Here is an 18,195-nt window from a genome sequence, read left to right on the forward strand (position 1 = left end):
AGGCTTGAGGTCACCACCTTAATGGACAAGGGATTCCATTCCAATAGGCAATCGGCCTAAAGTAATAGAATATTATTCCATCTCAGTGATCGATATTGCATTTAAACGATCCCATGAGCAATCGGCTCATAGTTTCGCCTAAACACATACCTCTTAAGGGTAATCCTAAATGTAGCCGAGGTTGGGCAACGGGTGGTGTGTGCCAATGGTATAGTGCTAAAGCAATTTAAAAGCATGCATATCAATTTAATTACCAAACAGCACTTCAAAAATTCAATCAAATCACATTCAATCCCAACACCATCCTGCAAAACAAAGGTCAACAAAGACAACAACTCTTTATACCTCCCACCTACAAAATCATTTAACACGATCATTAGTGAGACGTACCTGGGTTCCTTGAGCGAACATAAAACACATGCACATCGTTCTATCTAGGCCTAAATCCACTTAGAAATCTAAATTCCCCAGCGGAGTCGCCAAGCTTGTCACGCCGTGCCTTTTTGGGCACGCTAAGGAGGTACTTTCATTTATCACGAATAGGAAAACTGTCTCCGAACGGGCTACTAAGGTCCGATATAGATATTTCGCCCAAACGTCTCACAGACATCCCATCGCTAGACAAACGGGAGGTCTCTCCCAAACCATACCTCACGTGACAGCGGGTTGTGATTTTCTTATCATTCTATTTAATCTAGGTTTTTGATTTGGAGTCGCCACTAGTCATTATTGGTAGGTTGACTAGAAACCTAATCGGGGTACGGGAGAAATACCACGATTATGCGAACTAGAGATTTTGAATACGGGGATTTGGTTACGCTAATGATCTCGAATCGAGATCCCTAACGCCATTTCGGTATCTAAAACGATATGACGTGTCTAACGTGTCACGCGAGTTTCCGATGTCTATCCATTAATTCTAATCATTCTAAACGTGAGAACTCAGTCAATCAATATAAGCAACACAATCAATTGCAATCAAGCAAAAAAATCCTAATTTGGGTCTCTAAACTGAAAATCAATTCAAAATATCCAAACCTTAGTAAAGCCCTAAAGGCTTATTCATTCAATGATGTGTGTTGTTTTAGGGTTTAGGATTTTTTAGAGGTAAAAACCCATAAACTAAGGATTTTCTAAAAATGCCGTTTAGGCACATCTAAAAATTCTAATTTCACTTGCAAAGGTTGGCCATAATGTTTTTGGTTTATTCTATGAATTTTTGAAATTTTTTGGTTTTTGGTTTTTTTTTTTTTGGGAAAATAATTTTCTGAGAATTATCTTTTCCGAGAGTTGATTTTTATGTTTTTTTAGAATTTTTAGAATTTTTTATCAATTTTTGTATTTTCTAAATTTTTTGTATATTATGAAATTTTCACATTTTTTATTTGTTTTTCTAGATTTTCTGAATTTTTACAAAGTTTTTAGATTTTTTTAGGATTTTTTTAGAGTTTTATAGTTTTTTTTTTTTTTAAAAAAATTTCTAAATTTTCCCACCGAGGATTGAACTGGACTGGCCGGTACCAGCGACGGTCATCGTCCCAGCTAGCACGACACGAAAATGGCGCCGTTCGGCCTATCTTCTCTTCAGCATTTTGCCGAACAGGTAGTGAGCATGATTTCTTATTTTGCATTTTCAAGACCGCAACTTCGGACCAAGCTCCGACGGCCTTCCGATGGTTTTCCGGCGTTGATTTCAAGTTCTGCACTAACTCCATACCATCCTCTAACTGCCTAACCCTGCCAGTTCGTCGTCGGAACACCTTCGGCCGGTGAAAATCATACCTAAATATACTAACTCAGAACTGTTCTAACCTAGTTTAACTAACATCCAGATCAGAAATCATGCGCCCTAGCCATTTCTAACTATCAAGACAACAATCAAAACAATAAGAGAGTAGAATCAACTAACTTGGAACGGCCATTGACCGTCGGGAAGCATTCCGGCGAGGTTTGAGAGTTCTGGCTATGGAGTTCATGGACGGCCAACTCAAGATTTCACACAAATCTGATCCAACATACATCAAACAATGAAAAATATGTTCGGAAACATGTTTTAAACATTAAGGTAGCGCATGATAACCATTTTGGTTCTGTCCAGAATTGATTTTCTGTTCCCAGAAATAGTTTTGGACCAGAAACCCGTTTGGTAACGCAACTCCATTTTTCTATTTCTAGAACAACTTTTTGTTCCATAACCAATTCTGAACCAGAAATCAGAATAAAAAAAAAAGTAGGTTTTCTATTTCTAGACCAAAAATGAGAATCATTTCTGAGAGAACTCTTTCTTCAAAACACATGTTCATCTGGAAGTCACGATTTTTGAGGTGGGAAAAAAAAGCAAAAAATAAAAAATTTCAAAACTTCACAGAATGGTTTAGAATCTGTGGCTACCCACTTTAAGCGAAATTTAAATTTTGTTAGGTGCCTAAAAAAATAAAAAAATCAAAAATTTCAAAATTTCACAAAATGACTTAAAATACCTATGGCCACCCACTTTGAGCGAAATTTAATTTTTTTTAGATGCCAAAAAAAATATAAAATAATCAAAAAATCTAAAATTTAAAAACTTCACAGAATGTCTTAAAATACCTGTGGCCACCCAATTTGAGCGAAATTTAATTTTTTTTAGGTGCCGAAAAAATAAAAAAATAAAAAATTTCAAAACTTCACAGAATGGCTTAGAATACCTGTGGCCATCCACTTTGAGCGAAATTTAAATTTTTTTAGGTGTCGAAAAAAATAAAAAATTTCAAAACTTCACAGAATGGCTTACAATACCTGTGGCCACTCACTTTGAGCGAAATTTAATTTTTTTTAGATGCCAAAAAAAATAAAAATAAGCAAAAAAGAAAAAATTTCAAAACTTCACAAAATGGCTTAAAATACCTGTGGCCACCCACTTTGAGCGAAATTTTATTTTTTTTAGGAGCCTAAAAAAATAAAAATAAAAAGCAAAAAATCAAAAGTTTTAAAACTTCACAGAATGGCTTAGAATACCTGTGGCCATCCACTTTGAGCGAAATTTAAATTTTTTTAGGTGCCAAAAAAAATAAAAAAATAAAAAATTTCAAAACTTCACAGAATTGCTTAGAATACCTGTGGCCACCCACTTTGAGCAAAATTTAATTTTTTTAGGTGCCGAAAAAAAAATAAAAATAAGCAAAAAAGCAAAAATTTCAAAACTTCACAGAATGGCTTAAAATACCTGTGGCCACCAACTTTGAATGAAATATTATTTTTTTTAGGTGCCGAAAAAAAGAAAAAAAAGCAAAAAATCAAAAATTTCAAAACTTCACAGAATGGCTTAGAATATATGTGGTCATCCACTTTGAGTGAAATTTAATTTTCTTTAGGTGCCGAAAAAAAATTAAAAAATCAAAAAAAAGAAAAAATACCATTTAGGCACCTAAAAAAAATTAAATTTCACTCAAAGTGGGTGACTAGAGGCATTCTAAGTCATTCTGTGAAGTTTTGAAAATTTTGATTTTTTATGTTTTTATTTTTTTTTTCGGCACCTAAAAAAATTAAAATTTCACTCAAAGTGGGTGGCCACAGATATTCTAAGTCATTCTGTGAAGTTTTGAAATTTTTGATTTTTTGCTTTTTTTTTCACCTCAAAAAATTAAAATTTCACTCAAAGTGGGTGGCCACAGGTATTCTAAGCTATTCTGTGAAGTTTTGAAATTTTTGAGTTTTTGAATTTTTTTGGGCACCTTAAAAAATTTAAATTTCACTCAAAGTGGGTGGCCACATGTATTCTAAACTATTCTGTGAAGTTTTGAAATTTTTTATTTTTTTATTTTTGTTGGGCACCTAAAAAAATTTAAATTTCACTAAAAGTGGGTGACCATAGGTATTTTAAGCCATTCTATGAAGTTTTGAAATTTTTGATTTTTTGATTTTTTTTGAAAAAATTCAACAAATTTACTATTTTCCCGCAATCTGATTTTTTTTATTTTTTGGAAATTGTGATGAATTTTTCAATTTTTTTGGATTTTTTGAATTTTTTTGTGATTTTTAGGAATTTTTTGGATTTTCTAATTATTTTTATTCCATTTCTAAAAAAATGGATTTTTGTTCCTGGAAATAGAATTTTGTGTTGTTTATCAAACGGGTTTTTGTTTCAGGAAATAGAAATTTTGTGCTGTTATCAAACGGGTTTCTGTTCCAGAAATAGAAATTTTTAGTCGTTATCAAACGGGTTTCTTTTCTCAGAAACTCATCCTGGAACCAGAAATAGAAAAATTTATTTCTGTTTCAGGAACTCATTCTGGAATAGAATGGTTATCATTCGCTACCTAAGAAACCGAAAATCACAAAGAAATTCGCATGATGAAGTGTGATATAGCTCAAACATATATTCTGGATATTTGTAAAACCGTGACCATTTGTCAACTTTAGCTTCTCTGATGAGGTTCAAACTAGAAATTTCAAGCTAGATGAAGGCTTTAGGATGATTCTCTCAAGTTTGTTTCTTCAAGTTCGTGAACGCCGCCTCGCCGGGAAAGTCCTAGATCAACCTGCCAAGATCGATTTTCAGACCTCGGCAATCAGCTTTACATCGATCGCCTAAGGAGGAAGTCCGCCTTGAATGATCGATTCGCGAGCGCCGTTTAATCAATCGGCATCGATCACTCAATCAAGGGACTTCAACTCCCTTATCTCTCCTTGATTTCCCTCTCTTTCTCTATTTAGTTCTCTCTCTCTTTTCTCTCTGAAATTTTCTTGAGCATGTTCTCTGCCTTTTGGTAATGTTTCTTCAGTTTTTCTAGCTAGATTTTCCCGCCTAAAGTTGGTTATCACCGACTTGGGGTTGGTTGGATCGAATCTCCAATGCCAACTAGAATCGGAGTTTAAAACGTGCTCAATAGTTTGGATTAAGTCGGTAAAGAGGCGGGCACGAGCGGATTTTTCTGGGTTTAGTATGCTTTGGGCGAGTCGGGCGAAGAAAGAGACCATCCCGGGTTCTGTCGGGTCGACCCAGTGACTTGACAGACCCGGGTTGGTCTAAATTCACAAATGAAGCTCGATTTTGACCTATTTTTTTAGATTTAACCCCAAAATTGAATTCTTCATCACATTTCTTACCCCAATATGTGATTTGCCCTAATTTTTATCACAATTAAACCCAAAATTCTCAAATTTCAAACTCGAATCATTAGGGTTTTTGTTTAATTCAATATCCATATGACCTTATTGGGCAAAATTGGCGCCAAAATTGGATTACCCATACTTGATTAACCTTAGAAATAATGGTCTCAGGGTTCGAAAATTTCTAATTGGTTATGATCCCCAATTTGGGCTAGAAATCCTTAATTTTCAATCAAATTTTGGGGCTTTTCGATTTCTTTGATAAATTGTGCAATTGGACTGACCATTATGCAATTCAAGGTCCCAGAATCATTTGTTGTGAAGACACTACGACTGAAAAATGACTAGAAATGAATTAATTGAATTTTTTATTCAATTTGGACTTGTTTTTACCCAATTTTGGGAAAAAACATATTCCCAATTGAAATTTTATATAATTGACATTGTATTAATGAAATTGGTTTTAAAATAAGACTAATGACTATTTTTATGGAATTTTTGGACTCCATTTGCTATTTTTCATGATTTTCACCCTTATTTTGACCAAAAGAAATTAAGGAAAAATTCAGGAAAATTCTAAAAAATTATTTTTGGTTTAGAAATAGGTTCCTAAGCTTGGCCAAGGTTCCTGATTCCAATTTTGTGATTTTTGGAAAAAACTGAAAAACGAGCTAAAAATCAAGTGTCAACACATATTATTTGGAGGCCTCGTGTTAGTCGCCGGGCTTAACATAGAGTATGATGACCTTCAGTCTACTCGCACGATGGCGATATTAGCAACGCCCTAGAGAACTAGTCATATGACCCAAAATTGCAGTTCTACTAAGGTTGTATATCAGGTTAAATGATTTAGATACTTCAAAATAAAATTAAAAATAAAAAAAATGGACCGCGCTATTTTCACCCCCTAAATGACTTCATCTACCCTTATTTACACTAAAAAGACAAAACTGTGATCAATCTTTTAATTGTAGTTTAAAGTGATGGAATTACTCCTTTTTTCTAGTTTTTCTTTTTTAATTTATGATAGTTTTTTTTTTGTGATAGTTAACATAATTAAAGAAAAATTCATTTTCACATATTCCTATAATGTTTTGCATACTCTGTGTAAAATCATCTCGCTAATAGTAAGGAAAAAAGACATTCTTTGATATAGTATAAAACTGAAATGTCTCTTCTTCATCATCGATCTTATAACAACTTATCTATTTTTTTTCCCTTCTTATCTCAAAAGCTTGCTTTCTTGGTGAACTTTTTAATAATTTCATTAAATCTAAAATATATCACAAGTTTCTTTATTTACTATATTAAAGAATTTATCTTTTTTCCTTATTATACTGGCGAGATACTTTTATATAGAGCATGTAAGACGTTAAAGAAATATATAGAAATAAACTAAAAACATTATACACAATGAGGTATCTGGATATTTTTTTGTAAACAGTTCATAGATGATATTAATTTTTGTTAATCCAAAAGTAATGATATTTCACTGGCATTTAAAAAAAGTACTTACTTTACGCAATGTTTTGATTTAATTAAATTCATCTACTCCACGATTTATCCACAAATATGATCGACAACGTGGAAAAGAACTAGACTTTTTGAAAATTTCTCTTTTTGACAAAACAAAATTTTATTGAAGTAATATTTAACAATAAAAAAAGCATAGTGCCTTTAATATACATGGAAAATCTACAATTAACAAAAATTAAATATATGAAATTATTAATTATTATAAGTAGATCCTACATAGATACAGAAAAGCTAAAAAAAGGAAAGTGAATAAATTTGGGACCACCAATTTATATCGCAATTGATAGAGGGAAATTTTGCTTATTTGGTGAAAATTGGGTGAATTTAGTCATACAGAGGTGGAAATAGTATCACAAAAAATAACTTTGAAACGACATTGCGCTAGGGTGTACGTGATGTGCATGAACCTAGCCCCCTCTCTATTGATTCCCTTTCTCTTTCTTTTCTCTAAGTTTTCTTTGCTTTCTCAATTCTTCTCTCTTTTAGAGGTGGTAATACATATTGGTGTGTCAAATCATGTTTGTAATAATGTCAATTCGTGTCATCCTAAAACATTCTAATTTTGATTTAAATGCCAAATAAATGTCGATGAAAATGTGTTAATTAATGTCAACATATAAAGTTTGAGGTGTGGTACGTTATCATATTCAAATATTCACATTACAATTCGTGCATTACTATGTATTTCGTGTCTTGTGAATAGGTCATGTCTTTCCTATTCTTGTTATTTCCTTTGTTGTCCATCTAAAGTTATTTTTAAATAGGGTTAATACCACGAAAAATCTCAAAATGGTTCACATTTGACAAATTTATCCCAAATTAATTTTTTGACCACAAAAAACACAAACTGATATATTTGTGACGAACTTACCTTCCGTTAGTTTCCGTTTAATTGGATATATATCATGAAAACTACAAACTGATACATCTGTGACAAACAGGGAGTAAAACCCCAAACTAGTACATCCGTCAACTGTCAAGTGCCATTCAACTCAGCAATTTGACGGTAAAATTTAATGGAAACTAACGTATGGTAAATTTATCATATATGTACTAATTTAGGGTTTTTTGTGGTCAAAAAATCCTAAATTGTTTGGAATAAATATGTCACAGATATACCAGTTTATGATTTTTCATGGTATTAATCATTTCAAATATTGCCACTGTTTATTAACAATTTATTGCCACGGCTCAATTTTCTAAAACAAAGAAGTTGGGAAGTTCTTTTTATGCCTCAAACCTTAACTTTATCATACGTCTTGAAGTTCAATTTGTGCATCAAATCTCGTTTGTTTCACAAAAATTAATAATTTGGAAAAAAAAATCTTATGTTTGATCATGTATACCTCTTAAGAAAAAAAGGTAATGGAAAATATTCTTACTACCAACAAAAGTATTTAGGCATGAATTGTTATTAATATTTTTCATTGAGTCATTTTTGTAAGCGATAATAACAATTATAATTAGAAAATTATTTTTAAAATTATTATTTTTTCGTAAAACAAATGTAGCCAAAAATGTGATAGGAACTTGTTTCATCGACTAAAGTGATGTATTACTACTAATCACAACAAACCATCGTAACCCTGGTCCTACTCTTTTGCCGTACAAAAAATGCCCAAATTCACCAACGTTCGCCATGTATTTGGATATCGAGCTTGGTATATAATATATACCTGAATAGCCATCTATGATTAATGATCATGTGTCAAGTCTAATAGATCTATATTTTTGTCCCTAGATCATTGTTGGTCGCTAGAGATTGCCCAAAATCGATCTCGTGACGGCATGTGCCAATTGAGTGAGAGTAATGAAAAATCGACTGACCTAGAACTTATACGTATTGTGTATATAGTTATATTAAGGTTTCCCTTACAAAAACTGTCATGAATGCAAACTATATTTAGCATTGAGTTTCACTAAAGTTGATTGTGCTATTCTATATACAATAGTCAGATTATGCTATCCAATAGAATATCGATCTTTCCATACGATAAGGCGAATTGAAAAAGATGGTCTCCATTCCAACTTTTACCAGGACTTTAATGAAATCCGGCTTATATTATTAAGGCGAGTGACGTTGGTGTAACACTAAACTAGGGACAAAAGTAAAATTTCAACGCAAAAATAATGTACGACATTCATCCACATTAGTTTGTACAAATGAAATTTTGCACCCGACTCCTAAGGAAATAATAGAATTTCAGTTGAAATAACAACATTAATTTGAAATTCTTCATTAGCGACTTGGATTTAAAAAAAAAATCCAATATATGGGCAAATTTAACTTAGCTAAAGTATTTTAAATTTTTAATTGCGACACTCCAATTCCGGAATGTGAAAGGTTTTATTTTATAAGTATAAAATCCATCCCAAATGGTTATCCCCTTTTATGTTACTGAGTTGTTATACTACTTTTGGGGGCTTGGCTTGGGTACGTCGTTTTTGGAGCCTCTCCAATACATGTGGAATTTTCGGATGGAGTACAGTTAATCTGACTAGAGAAAGGAATATTGCTAGGTGAGAAGGTTCACCGAGAAGTGAATTCTAGAGCTTTCAAAAAGGTTGCCGGAGATAATAGAGATTTCTTTAGGATAATTTCTTATTTTAGAGATATTTTGATAATTTTATCAATTATCCATATCTCTCAAAATTACGAGTATATCTTCTTTGATTGTGCATATAGTTATCTCATAGAACCTATTAATAGGTTAATGTACTCTTCATTATGATATATCAAAATATACACAAATTCCTTAATTCTTATTTTCTGCATATTTTCAACTAGGGTGAATGGGAATTGTACCTAATCAAGCGTCAAATAGGGATTGTATTGCCAATAGTTAATGTTATTTTGAGTAATATGTAAGTAAGAATCACTTTAAATGGTCACTACCTCTATGATGTAAGTAAGAATCACTTTAAATGGTCACTACCTCTATGAAGTACTACTTTTGATATCTTGCCTCAACGTGGAGTTGGCCGCGCATAGAATAGATCAATGGGAATCTACAATACATCCGCTGTCGATAGAAAATGCACCGGGAAAAGTTTGAAATGACTAAACCCTACTTTCAACTTGAATTTAACAAGTCAAGTACACGTTCCAAACTCATCCCATACTTCAAACGACGATATAACATGAAACCCCAAATCTATCTTGTAGAGCACGCAAGAATTGGAAAAAAGATTGACGAATATTTGTGATAAATGGATATGCTCATAGCAAAATAATATGCTTGTGTAGTCGATTTTCCTTGTCTTTTGCAAATTAATTGTAATTTACCTAAATAACTTCGTGCCATTTAAAAGAGTAGAGGTATCTAGTAATGTAACTAATCCCAAATGCATTCAAAAACGGGGCTCCCCTCTGCCACCCTACTTGGCTTTATCACGACATTCGTGCGCAACCCAATTAGAATTCCCGTGGGCCGGGATAGCAACATGTCTCGATCCACGCCCTGCCCTTCCCTATCCTCCGATGCAAACCTCCTTTATACAAAAGCACAATCGGTTCCCCGAATATAAGATTACGTCAATCACGACGACTTGCTCTAGCACGACACGAGATAGGCTTTGATCGAGTATAAAGAAAAGAAAAAAAAAAGGAAAAACCTAAAAGTGGGACTACAATAGGTTGGAGGCCCAATTCTCTAAAATATCTCAAATTTTAGGTCCGAAATCCAATTGTATCTTGAACTTTGTTTTGTTTAAGAAAAAAAAAATCCAAACTTTAGGATCAATCCCAAATTCGACTTGAATTTTTTTTTATCTAAGAAAAAACTTAAAACTTTAAGTCCAGTTCCAATCTGTCCTGACTTTTGTTTTGTCCACAAATTTTCAATTTATCCTCAAATCTACTCTCGTGTCCAGTCCCAACTTGATGTGACACTTTCACATCGATAACAAATCAACATTAGCAAGGTTGGAAGATTATCTCCACAATGAAACCATTTTAGTAAGATTTGTAATATGGATACATTTACGCTTGGCAAAAATATAAGGTGCCATCCTAAAGAAATGAAAATTAGTGACAAAGGGTTAATGATGATAGATTTGGGATTAGAGTAAAAATTGATGATTTTTTCTTAGACAAAAAAAGTTCAAAGTAAATTGGGGGCTAAACTTAAAGTTTGAGGCTTTTTCTGAGATCGAAATAAATTTTGGAGTAAATTTGAAATTGTACCTAAAATTTGAGGTTTTTTTTTGAAAAAGAAGAATTTGAGATAGAATTGAAACTATACTTAAACTTTGGGGATTTTTTTAGGAAATTAGTTCATCGATTGGGAGTGTCACTTTTCTATTTCTTGGAGGACAAGTCAAAAAAATCCCTCGTGTGTCTTCTGGCGTAAAAAGCAGTGGCGATTCCCGAATCCCCACGTCCACGCCGTTTACACATCGAACCATCTCTTCCCCTCCTTCTTTTTTCGTTTTTTAATTTTTTTTTACTGTTTTCCCAAAAATGGACGCCCCAAAAACCCTAAACCCTATAAGCTCCTTTTCCTTCTAGAGCCTTCCTCTCTCTTCAAATGCCATAGCCCCTCCCCCTCCTCCTGCAACACCCAAGCAGCTCATACCCTCTGCTCCGCCACTCGATCCTTCCCATCTCGTCTCGTCTCGTCTCGTCCTCCTCCTTCTGCTACCACCATGTACCGCTTCGCTTCGAGCGTTGCTTCCAAAGCCAGGTAACTCTCCAAGATTTGCTCTGGCTCTTCTTCTCTTTTCGTCTCGATAGTGCGAGAAACCGGCGGCAGCTAATCTGGGTCGCTCGCCATTTCCACGTTTCTGGTGATGGAAGCGGAAAGGCTCCATCTTTCGAGCGTTTGAGCCAAGCTCTTGTAGATCGCTGGAGTAACCGGACTGGATACATTCACATTATATGTTATCTCGACTTTGCTTTTGTTTTAATATCAATCAGACAAGTAGCTGAATTTTTCTTAGTCGCTCCTTTTGCTGATGTGGGCTTCTTGGTTTTTTTTTTGTTTGCTTCTGTCTTTCTCCCCTTGTACAAGGATCGCAAGGAACAGTGCTCACCAGGTCAGTGTTAGTTCCTTCGATGGATTTCCGGGCATGTGAACCGGCACGAGGTTGTTTCTGTGGTTTTCAAATTTGTTTTATGTTGCTTTTGCGCAGATTGGTAGCAGAGCAAGCTGGACAAGGAATTATGCTGCCAAAGATATCAAATTTGGGGTCGAGGCACGTTCCTTGATGCTTAAGGGCGTGGAAGACCTCGCAGATGCTGTGAAGGTCACTATGGGCCCGAAGGTAATCTGTTTGGCATCCCTGATTCTAGTACACGTATGGTAGCTAGCTGGAGTACTGTCATGGTAAAATGATTGGTGGGACTGCTGTAATATCAGCTTAAATTGGTTAATTCCTGTTATTGGATGAATTCTGAATCGAGGTAATGCGGTGCTGTTGATGTCTTGGTCCTTGGGGGAATAACTTCCTAATTTCTGCTGCAAAACAAGTAAATTTACTCTCAGGGCTTTTCGAAATTTCGAAATTTCTGTTTGCTCGGCTGTGTGAAAGTTTTGAAGCAGCTGACTCTTATGCTGCTCTTTTTGGACATTATTTTAAAACTGGTCCTAATGTATACTTGAATAATTCAAGAGAACGGAGCTCTCTTTTCTTCCATGTTTTCCGGGCTGTGTATACTCAATTACATTAGGAAAGTGGGATCTGGCGATCATCTATGCTAGTTTTGCCGCTTTTTGAAATGATTGGCATTAGTAACCATTTGATATGATTATTTTTTCTTACTATTTATAGGGTCGTAATGTGGTGATTGAGCAAAGCTTTGGTGCACCCAAGGTGACAAAGGATGGTGTTACTGTGGCAAAGAGTGTTGAGTTCAAGGATAGAATTAAAAATGTTGGTGCTAGTCTTGTAAAGCAGGTTGCAAATGCAACCAATGATGTCGCTGGAGATGGTGGGATCAGTATCCTGCTTATGCATTGTTTTTGGTGGTGCTTAGAATTTGTCTTTTCTCATCATATTTGATGCTTGCTTATACCAATTTCCTTGTGTTTCAGGCACCACATGTGCTACAATCCTCACACGAGCAATATTCGCCGAGGGATGCAAGTCAGTTGCAGCTGGGATGAATGCAATGGACTTAAGACGTGGCATCACAATGGCAGTTGATGCAGTTGTAACAAATTTAAAAAGCAGGGCACGGATGATCAGCACATCAGAGGAGATTGCACAGGTATTATACCCATTGTTTTTTACGATTTTATGCAGTAGCAGTTGGCATCCATTGGGTTTCTGATGTAGACGGCTTTCATTACAAATTATGCTATGTGTATATCGATAGGTTGGAACGATATCGGCTAATGGTGAGCGGGAAATAGGTGAATTGATCGCAAAGGCCATGGAAAAGGTGGGCAAGGAGGGTGTTATCACAATCTCGGTAAGTTACAACATATCTCAATATATTTGTGTTGAGTTATATATATAAATATAAATATAAATATATAAATATAAATATAAATATATATATATATATATATTTGTCATGCTGATACTTTGTATGCATGATTTTGATTTGAGCTGCATCTTTTTTTAATTGCTGAGGCCCATGGATTTCGAATTCCTTTTTCTTGCAGGATGGGAAGACATTATACAATGAACTAGAGGTTGTTGAGGGGATGAAGCTGGATAGAGGTTACATTTCCCCTTATTTCATCACCAATCAGAAGAACCAGAAATGCGTAAGCATCTTTATGGATGGTTTGGCTGGTTTGGCTGGTTTATCTACAATTGTGCAGCAACAATCAAGTGACGGTGTCTTTTGCTTTGACAGGAGTTAGAAGATCCCCTCATACTCATCCATGAGAAGAAAATTTCAAGTATAAATGCGGTTGTAAAAGTTTTAGAGTTGGCACTAAAGGTAACCTCCAATGCACCAACTTTATTTTGATATATCCAGTTAGCGATTGCATGGATACATGTCTGACGGAATGTGCCTTTGTTCAGAGACAGAAACCATTACTCATTGTTTCTGAGGATGTTGAAAGTGATGCCCTGGCAACTCTTATCCTAAATAAGCTTCGAGCTGGAATCAAGGTTGGTAATGCTTTATCAGGTTTTTCACTAGCCATTTCCTTATCAATATCATGAATAGGAAGTGCTGAACTTTTCTCCATCATGTTCCGCTTAGGTTTGTGCTATTAAGGCCCCTGGTTTTGGAGAGAACAGGAAAGCAGGTCTACAGGATCTTGCCAGTCTTACTGGTGGTGAAGTGAGTTATCTGCCTGATAGCCTGTGTCTGATTTCCAATTGATATGATTAAGCCATTCACTCATGTTTTCTATTTTCTGTTGGTAGGTAATAACTGAAGAGCTTGGGATGAACCTAGAGAAGGTAGATCTGGAGATGCTTGGATCTTGCAAAAAGGTAAGCCAGGGTACCACGTTGAACTAATTTAACCCTTGTAATTCAGGCATTGCTGTTAATGACTTCCTTCTACTTACTTTTTGTCTCCAATGAATTTGTAGGTCACGGTGTCTAAAGATGACACAATTATCCTTGATGGTGCTGGTGACAAGAAGTCCATAGAGGAGAGATGTGAACTGGTTTGTGTTGCATTCTTGTCTTTCCTAGTGGAGCGTAGGCACTTGTAACGTTCTTGATTGCGTCGCTGTTCTTGTATGGTATCCTGGTCATTTGTTTTGATTGGAAGTTAGTTTTTAACTTGACCTTTTCTGCTTGTGTCGAAACAGATTAGGTCCGCAATTGAGTTGAGCACTTCAGACTATGATAAAGAGAAATTGCAAGAGAGATTGGCGAAACTATCTGGTGGTGTGGCCGTCTTGAAGGTTTGTTCCATACAGAGATGTATCATTTAGTTAATTTACACTTAGGGAACACAATAAATTTTAGTATAAGTTCCCTGTTTCGATGTTTCTTATGATCTATGACATGAAAGCTTTGCAAATCTTATTTCTTGCCCCTACACAGATTGGAGGAGCTAGTGAAGCAGAAGTAGGTGAGAAGAAGGATAGAGTTACAGATGCCTTGAATGCCACAAAGGCAGCTGTAGAAGAGGGTATAGTACCAGGTAACCTTCTTTAGCCATATTTGCGGTTCAACCCGCATAGAGTTGTATTATGTGGACAAGTGTGTGATGAGGCAGAAATGCAGGTGGAGGTGTTGCTCTTCTTTATGCATCAAAAGAGTTGGACAAATTGCAAACTGCCAACTTTGACCAGAAGATTGGTGTCCAGATTATTCAGAATGCATTGAAGGTCTGTATATCTCCTTTTCAGACTTATTATGTAGCAAATCAGCTAAGTTCAAAAGGGATGGAATAATAAAACACGTGGCATGTTTCTGTTCTGACACTTGAGGGAGTGATTCGTACTCATTCCATGTTTTAGCAAGTAACTTCTTCTTGTTGCAGACACCTGTGCATGCCATTGCTTCCAATGCTGGAGTCGAGGGAGCTGTTGTTGTAGGGAAGCTCTTGGAGCAGGATAACCCTGACCTAGGATATGATGCAGCAAAAGGTACTCACAATTTTCCTTCTACACGATTCTAGGATGGTTTATTCTTTAAAAAATAGAGATGCAATCTATTCTCATCTTTTTAAATTCTTTGCAGGTGACTATGTTGATATGGTGAAATCTGGAATTATCGATCCACTGAAAGTTATCAGGACTGCTTTGGTTGATGCTGCCAGGTAAGAGAGTAACTTTGCTTTCTCCTGTGCTTCTTTTCTTTGTTTTGGCTAAAGCATTTACTTTTGATTTGGGCTTAACCGTACCTTCTCATCCACTTGCCTAATATCCATCTTTTCTTTAATGCAGTGTGTCATCCTTGTTGACGACGACTGAAGCAGTTGTGGTCGAACTCCCTAAGGACGAAAAGGAGGGTGCGGCAATGCCTCCTGGCATGGGCGGCATGGACTATTAGACTTCCGAATGATGGTGCATGCCAGTTGAACTCACCAATCATTGTAAGGAAAGCGTTTTGGTTAGGACGATGGGTTTAAGCCCATCTTGTATGAGTTGATTTTTTCACAAATGCCAATCCTGGTCAGAGATAAGTCGAAATTTAGGTAGGAAGAGATTGATTGTTCTTGTGAGGGAGAAAATTGTAATCGAACCTTTCACACCCAAGGATTTTCTTCTTCTCTCCTATTTTGGTTTACATCTCGTGCCATCTTTCGTTAGTCTAGTTTTGCATCGTAATGTCACAAAGTTGAATTGGTTAAGTGCAGACAAGGGTAGATCGGAGGTGGCGACGGCGGCCACTCTACTTGCATGGTAGGCATTTAGACTATGGGGAAGCTTCTTTAAACGGAAGCCGAAGCTCTCTGCCCTTGGCTGCCTGCAAGTTTGTAACCAAGGGTAAAACTGAGTCGTCACTTGAGCCACGGGGATACATATGAGTTAGTTTCGAGTGGCCTAAAATTTGACTCATACTTCAAATAGCTGGAGTGGCTTTTGGGTCCAATGAAGTAACTGAACAACTATAGAGGATGCATAAAATATGGCCGTAACGCGATGTTATTTGGTTTGAAAAGCTTGAAGAACATCGGGTTGGAGCATAGGCTCCTACTTGAAATACACTTAAAGTGGATGGCACAAAAAGATGTTCATGGAGTCTTAACTTGAATTTGAGAACTGAGCTCGAATTCGTTGCTTAGACATTGAATACTTGAGTCGGCATTTTGGTGTTGGTCTAATAAAACGTTCCGAAATTTCGTTGTACTTTGCGAAGCTATCGGTTACTTGGCCGAAATTCCTGAATAATGCTAGTAGTGTGCTAGTGTTGAGGTTTGTTTTGCTGAATTAATCTAAAATAATTGTACTAATGTTATAATTTCTCCACAAGGAGGCCTCTATGCCAAGGTTCCTGGTAAAGGGAGTCTTGATGACGGTGAATTCCAAGGATTGTATATGTTGTATTTGCCGTCATCGAAATTGAATAAACACAGACCATCCCGTAGGACCCTCCATAAACAATTGTGTTCGCATCGGTCATCATCTCTAGTATGTACATAAACATCAAAGAAGTGAAATTGGCCTGGCCACTCAAAGCTGCGGAAAAAAGAGTTTTTATGAGCACGTCGGGTCGAAATACAAAGGACCAGTATCCACCAGGACCAAGCAAATGGAAGCCGAGACCGTCATTCTTGGATTTGCAGTGCACTGTAAGAGTTGGCACTCCAAGCAAAGTGTTAGTGATTAGAACGTGAACTTTAGAGTGCTTAAATGGACCATTGGATTCGACAGCTTCACACACAAAGCATAGCAATACAACGGAAGCCAACGATGCCAAAATGAGCCTTGTCGGTTTACCTATCTTTCAGACCTGTCCTTGTTTGAGAAGACTGTGACAAAAGAGACTCTACAATCTATTCTGTTTAAATGAGGAAGATGATGCTTGTTTTGTGAAGTGAGAGCTTAATTGGAAATTATTTGGGCGGGGCTCTTTTCACCCCTAAATCCACCCATGTTTGATTAGATTGACAAAACCGGCCTTAATGGTTTCCGTATTTGCACAGTTTCTTCAACTTAGTCATTTTCCTTTTATGGTTTTTTGTCAAAATTATATTTATTGCTATTTAGTCCCTTGTATCTCAACATCTCATTTTCCTGGTAAAATTAAATTTCATTAGTCTAATAAAAAAATCAAGTCTCTTTATTTACTATATTAAAGAATTTGTGTTTATTTACTATTAGCAAGACACTTTTACACTAAGCATGTAAGACATTATAGGAGTACTTAGAAATACACAAAACAATCGACGTGAATAAGTTATGCATATTGAGGCATTTTGATATTTTTTGTAAACAGTCCATGAATGATATTAACTTTTGTCTATCCAAAATGAATGAAATCTCACTGGCATTTAAAAAAAATAGGCTTAGGCCGGTCGATTTGGACCCAAGAGCCTAAGCCAGCCCGGGCCCACTTGGGCCAAGGTGCTATGCATCATGCCAGCCCCAGTGGCCATTACTAGCTATAGTTGTACCAAACAAACTTTGGTGTTTCTCACCCCTATTTTACTTGGAATTTTTGTTATACTTTTTTAGGGAAAATGACACTAATAGTACCTAAACTTTGGCATAATGTGCAACATTATCCCTGAATTTTTAATTCGTTCAATATGAATCTTGAATTATTCCTAAATGTTCCATTAAGTCCCTAAACTTTCAATTTGTTCAATATAATCCTTCAACTTTTCATGAAAAAGTTAAATATTTTTGTTGGTAATTTTCACAAGTTTTCGTAATTAGCCTATTGCTCGAATTTTGGAATATATTCTTCTCAATCCATTTCCTGAATTAACAAATAATATGCTATCTTTTTATTACAATTTTACCTTTTTGGCTTTTATAAATATTTCAATAGTTCCATTTAATTTGTAATCTATAATAGTAAAAGTAGAACCTCATTTAGATTTATATTGGATTGATATTCCCATTATTATGCAAAACAAATTAAAGGATATCTGAAGATGATATTGGTTTACCAATAGGTATCACACTTGTAAAATCTAAATCTTGTTCATAATTTTTTTAGATACATAAAGTTTTCAAGCTTTTATGTTTC

General features: G+C 35.5%; 1 protein-coding gene across 1 annotated transcript; it reads left to right on the forward strand.

Moving 5' to 3' along the window:
- The first annotated feature begins 11,131 nt into the window (after positions 1-11,131).
- Positions 11,132-15,783, forward strand: LOC115681132 (chaperonin CPN60-2, mitochondrial). The gene is made up of 18 exons (XM_030604971.2): positions 11,132-11,312; positions 11,640-11,664; positions 11,761-11,892; positions 12,400-12,559; positions 12,663-12,838; positions 12,947-13,042; positions 13,239-13,343; positions 13,436-13,522; positions 13,609-13,698; positions 13,793-13,873; positions 13,960-14,028; positions 14,130-14,207; positions 14,355-14,450; positions 14,593-14,692; positions 14,776-14,879; positions 15,035-15,140; positions 15,235-15,313; positions 15,441-15,783. Exons 1-18 carry the CDS (start codon positions 11,275-11,277, stop codon positions 15,544-15,546), a joined length of 1,728 nt encoding a protein of 575 aa, XP_030460831.1. The 5' UTR covers positions 11,132-11,274; the 3' UTR covers positions 15,547-15,783.
- The last annotated feature ends 2,412 nt before the right edge of the window (positions 15,784-18,195 follow it).

This window comes from Syzygium oleosum, unplaced genomic scaffold, assembly GCF_021117445.2.
Source record: "Syzygium oleosum isolate NSW1041296 unplaced genomic scaffold, Sole_v2.1 Sole_v2.01, whole genome shotgun sequence".
Lineage (NCBI taxonomy): Eukaryota > Viridiplantae > Streptophyta > Magnoliopsida > Myrtales > Myrtaceae > Syzygium > Syzygium oleosum.

Excerpts from the sequence above, each read along its gene's own strand:
- LOC115681132 (XM_030604971.2), top strand. The coding sequence starts at position 11,275 with ATGTACCGCTTCGCTTCGAGCGTTGCTTCCAAAGCCAG. Across the intron at positions 12,839-12,946 it reads CATCAGAGGAGATTGCACAG|GTTGGAACGATATCGGCTAA; the intron begins GTATTATACCCA and ends GTATATCGATAG. Across the intron at positions 13,699-13,792 it reads AGCTTCGAGCTGGAATCAAG|GTTTGTGCTATTAAGGCCCC; the intron begins GTTGGTAATGCT and ends TGTTCCGCTTAG.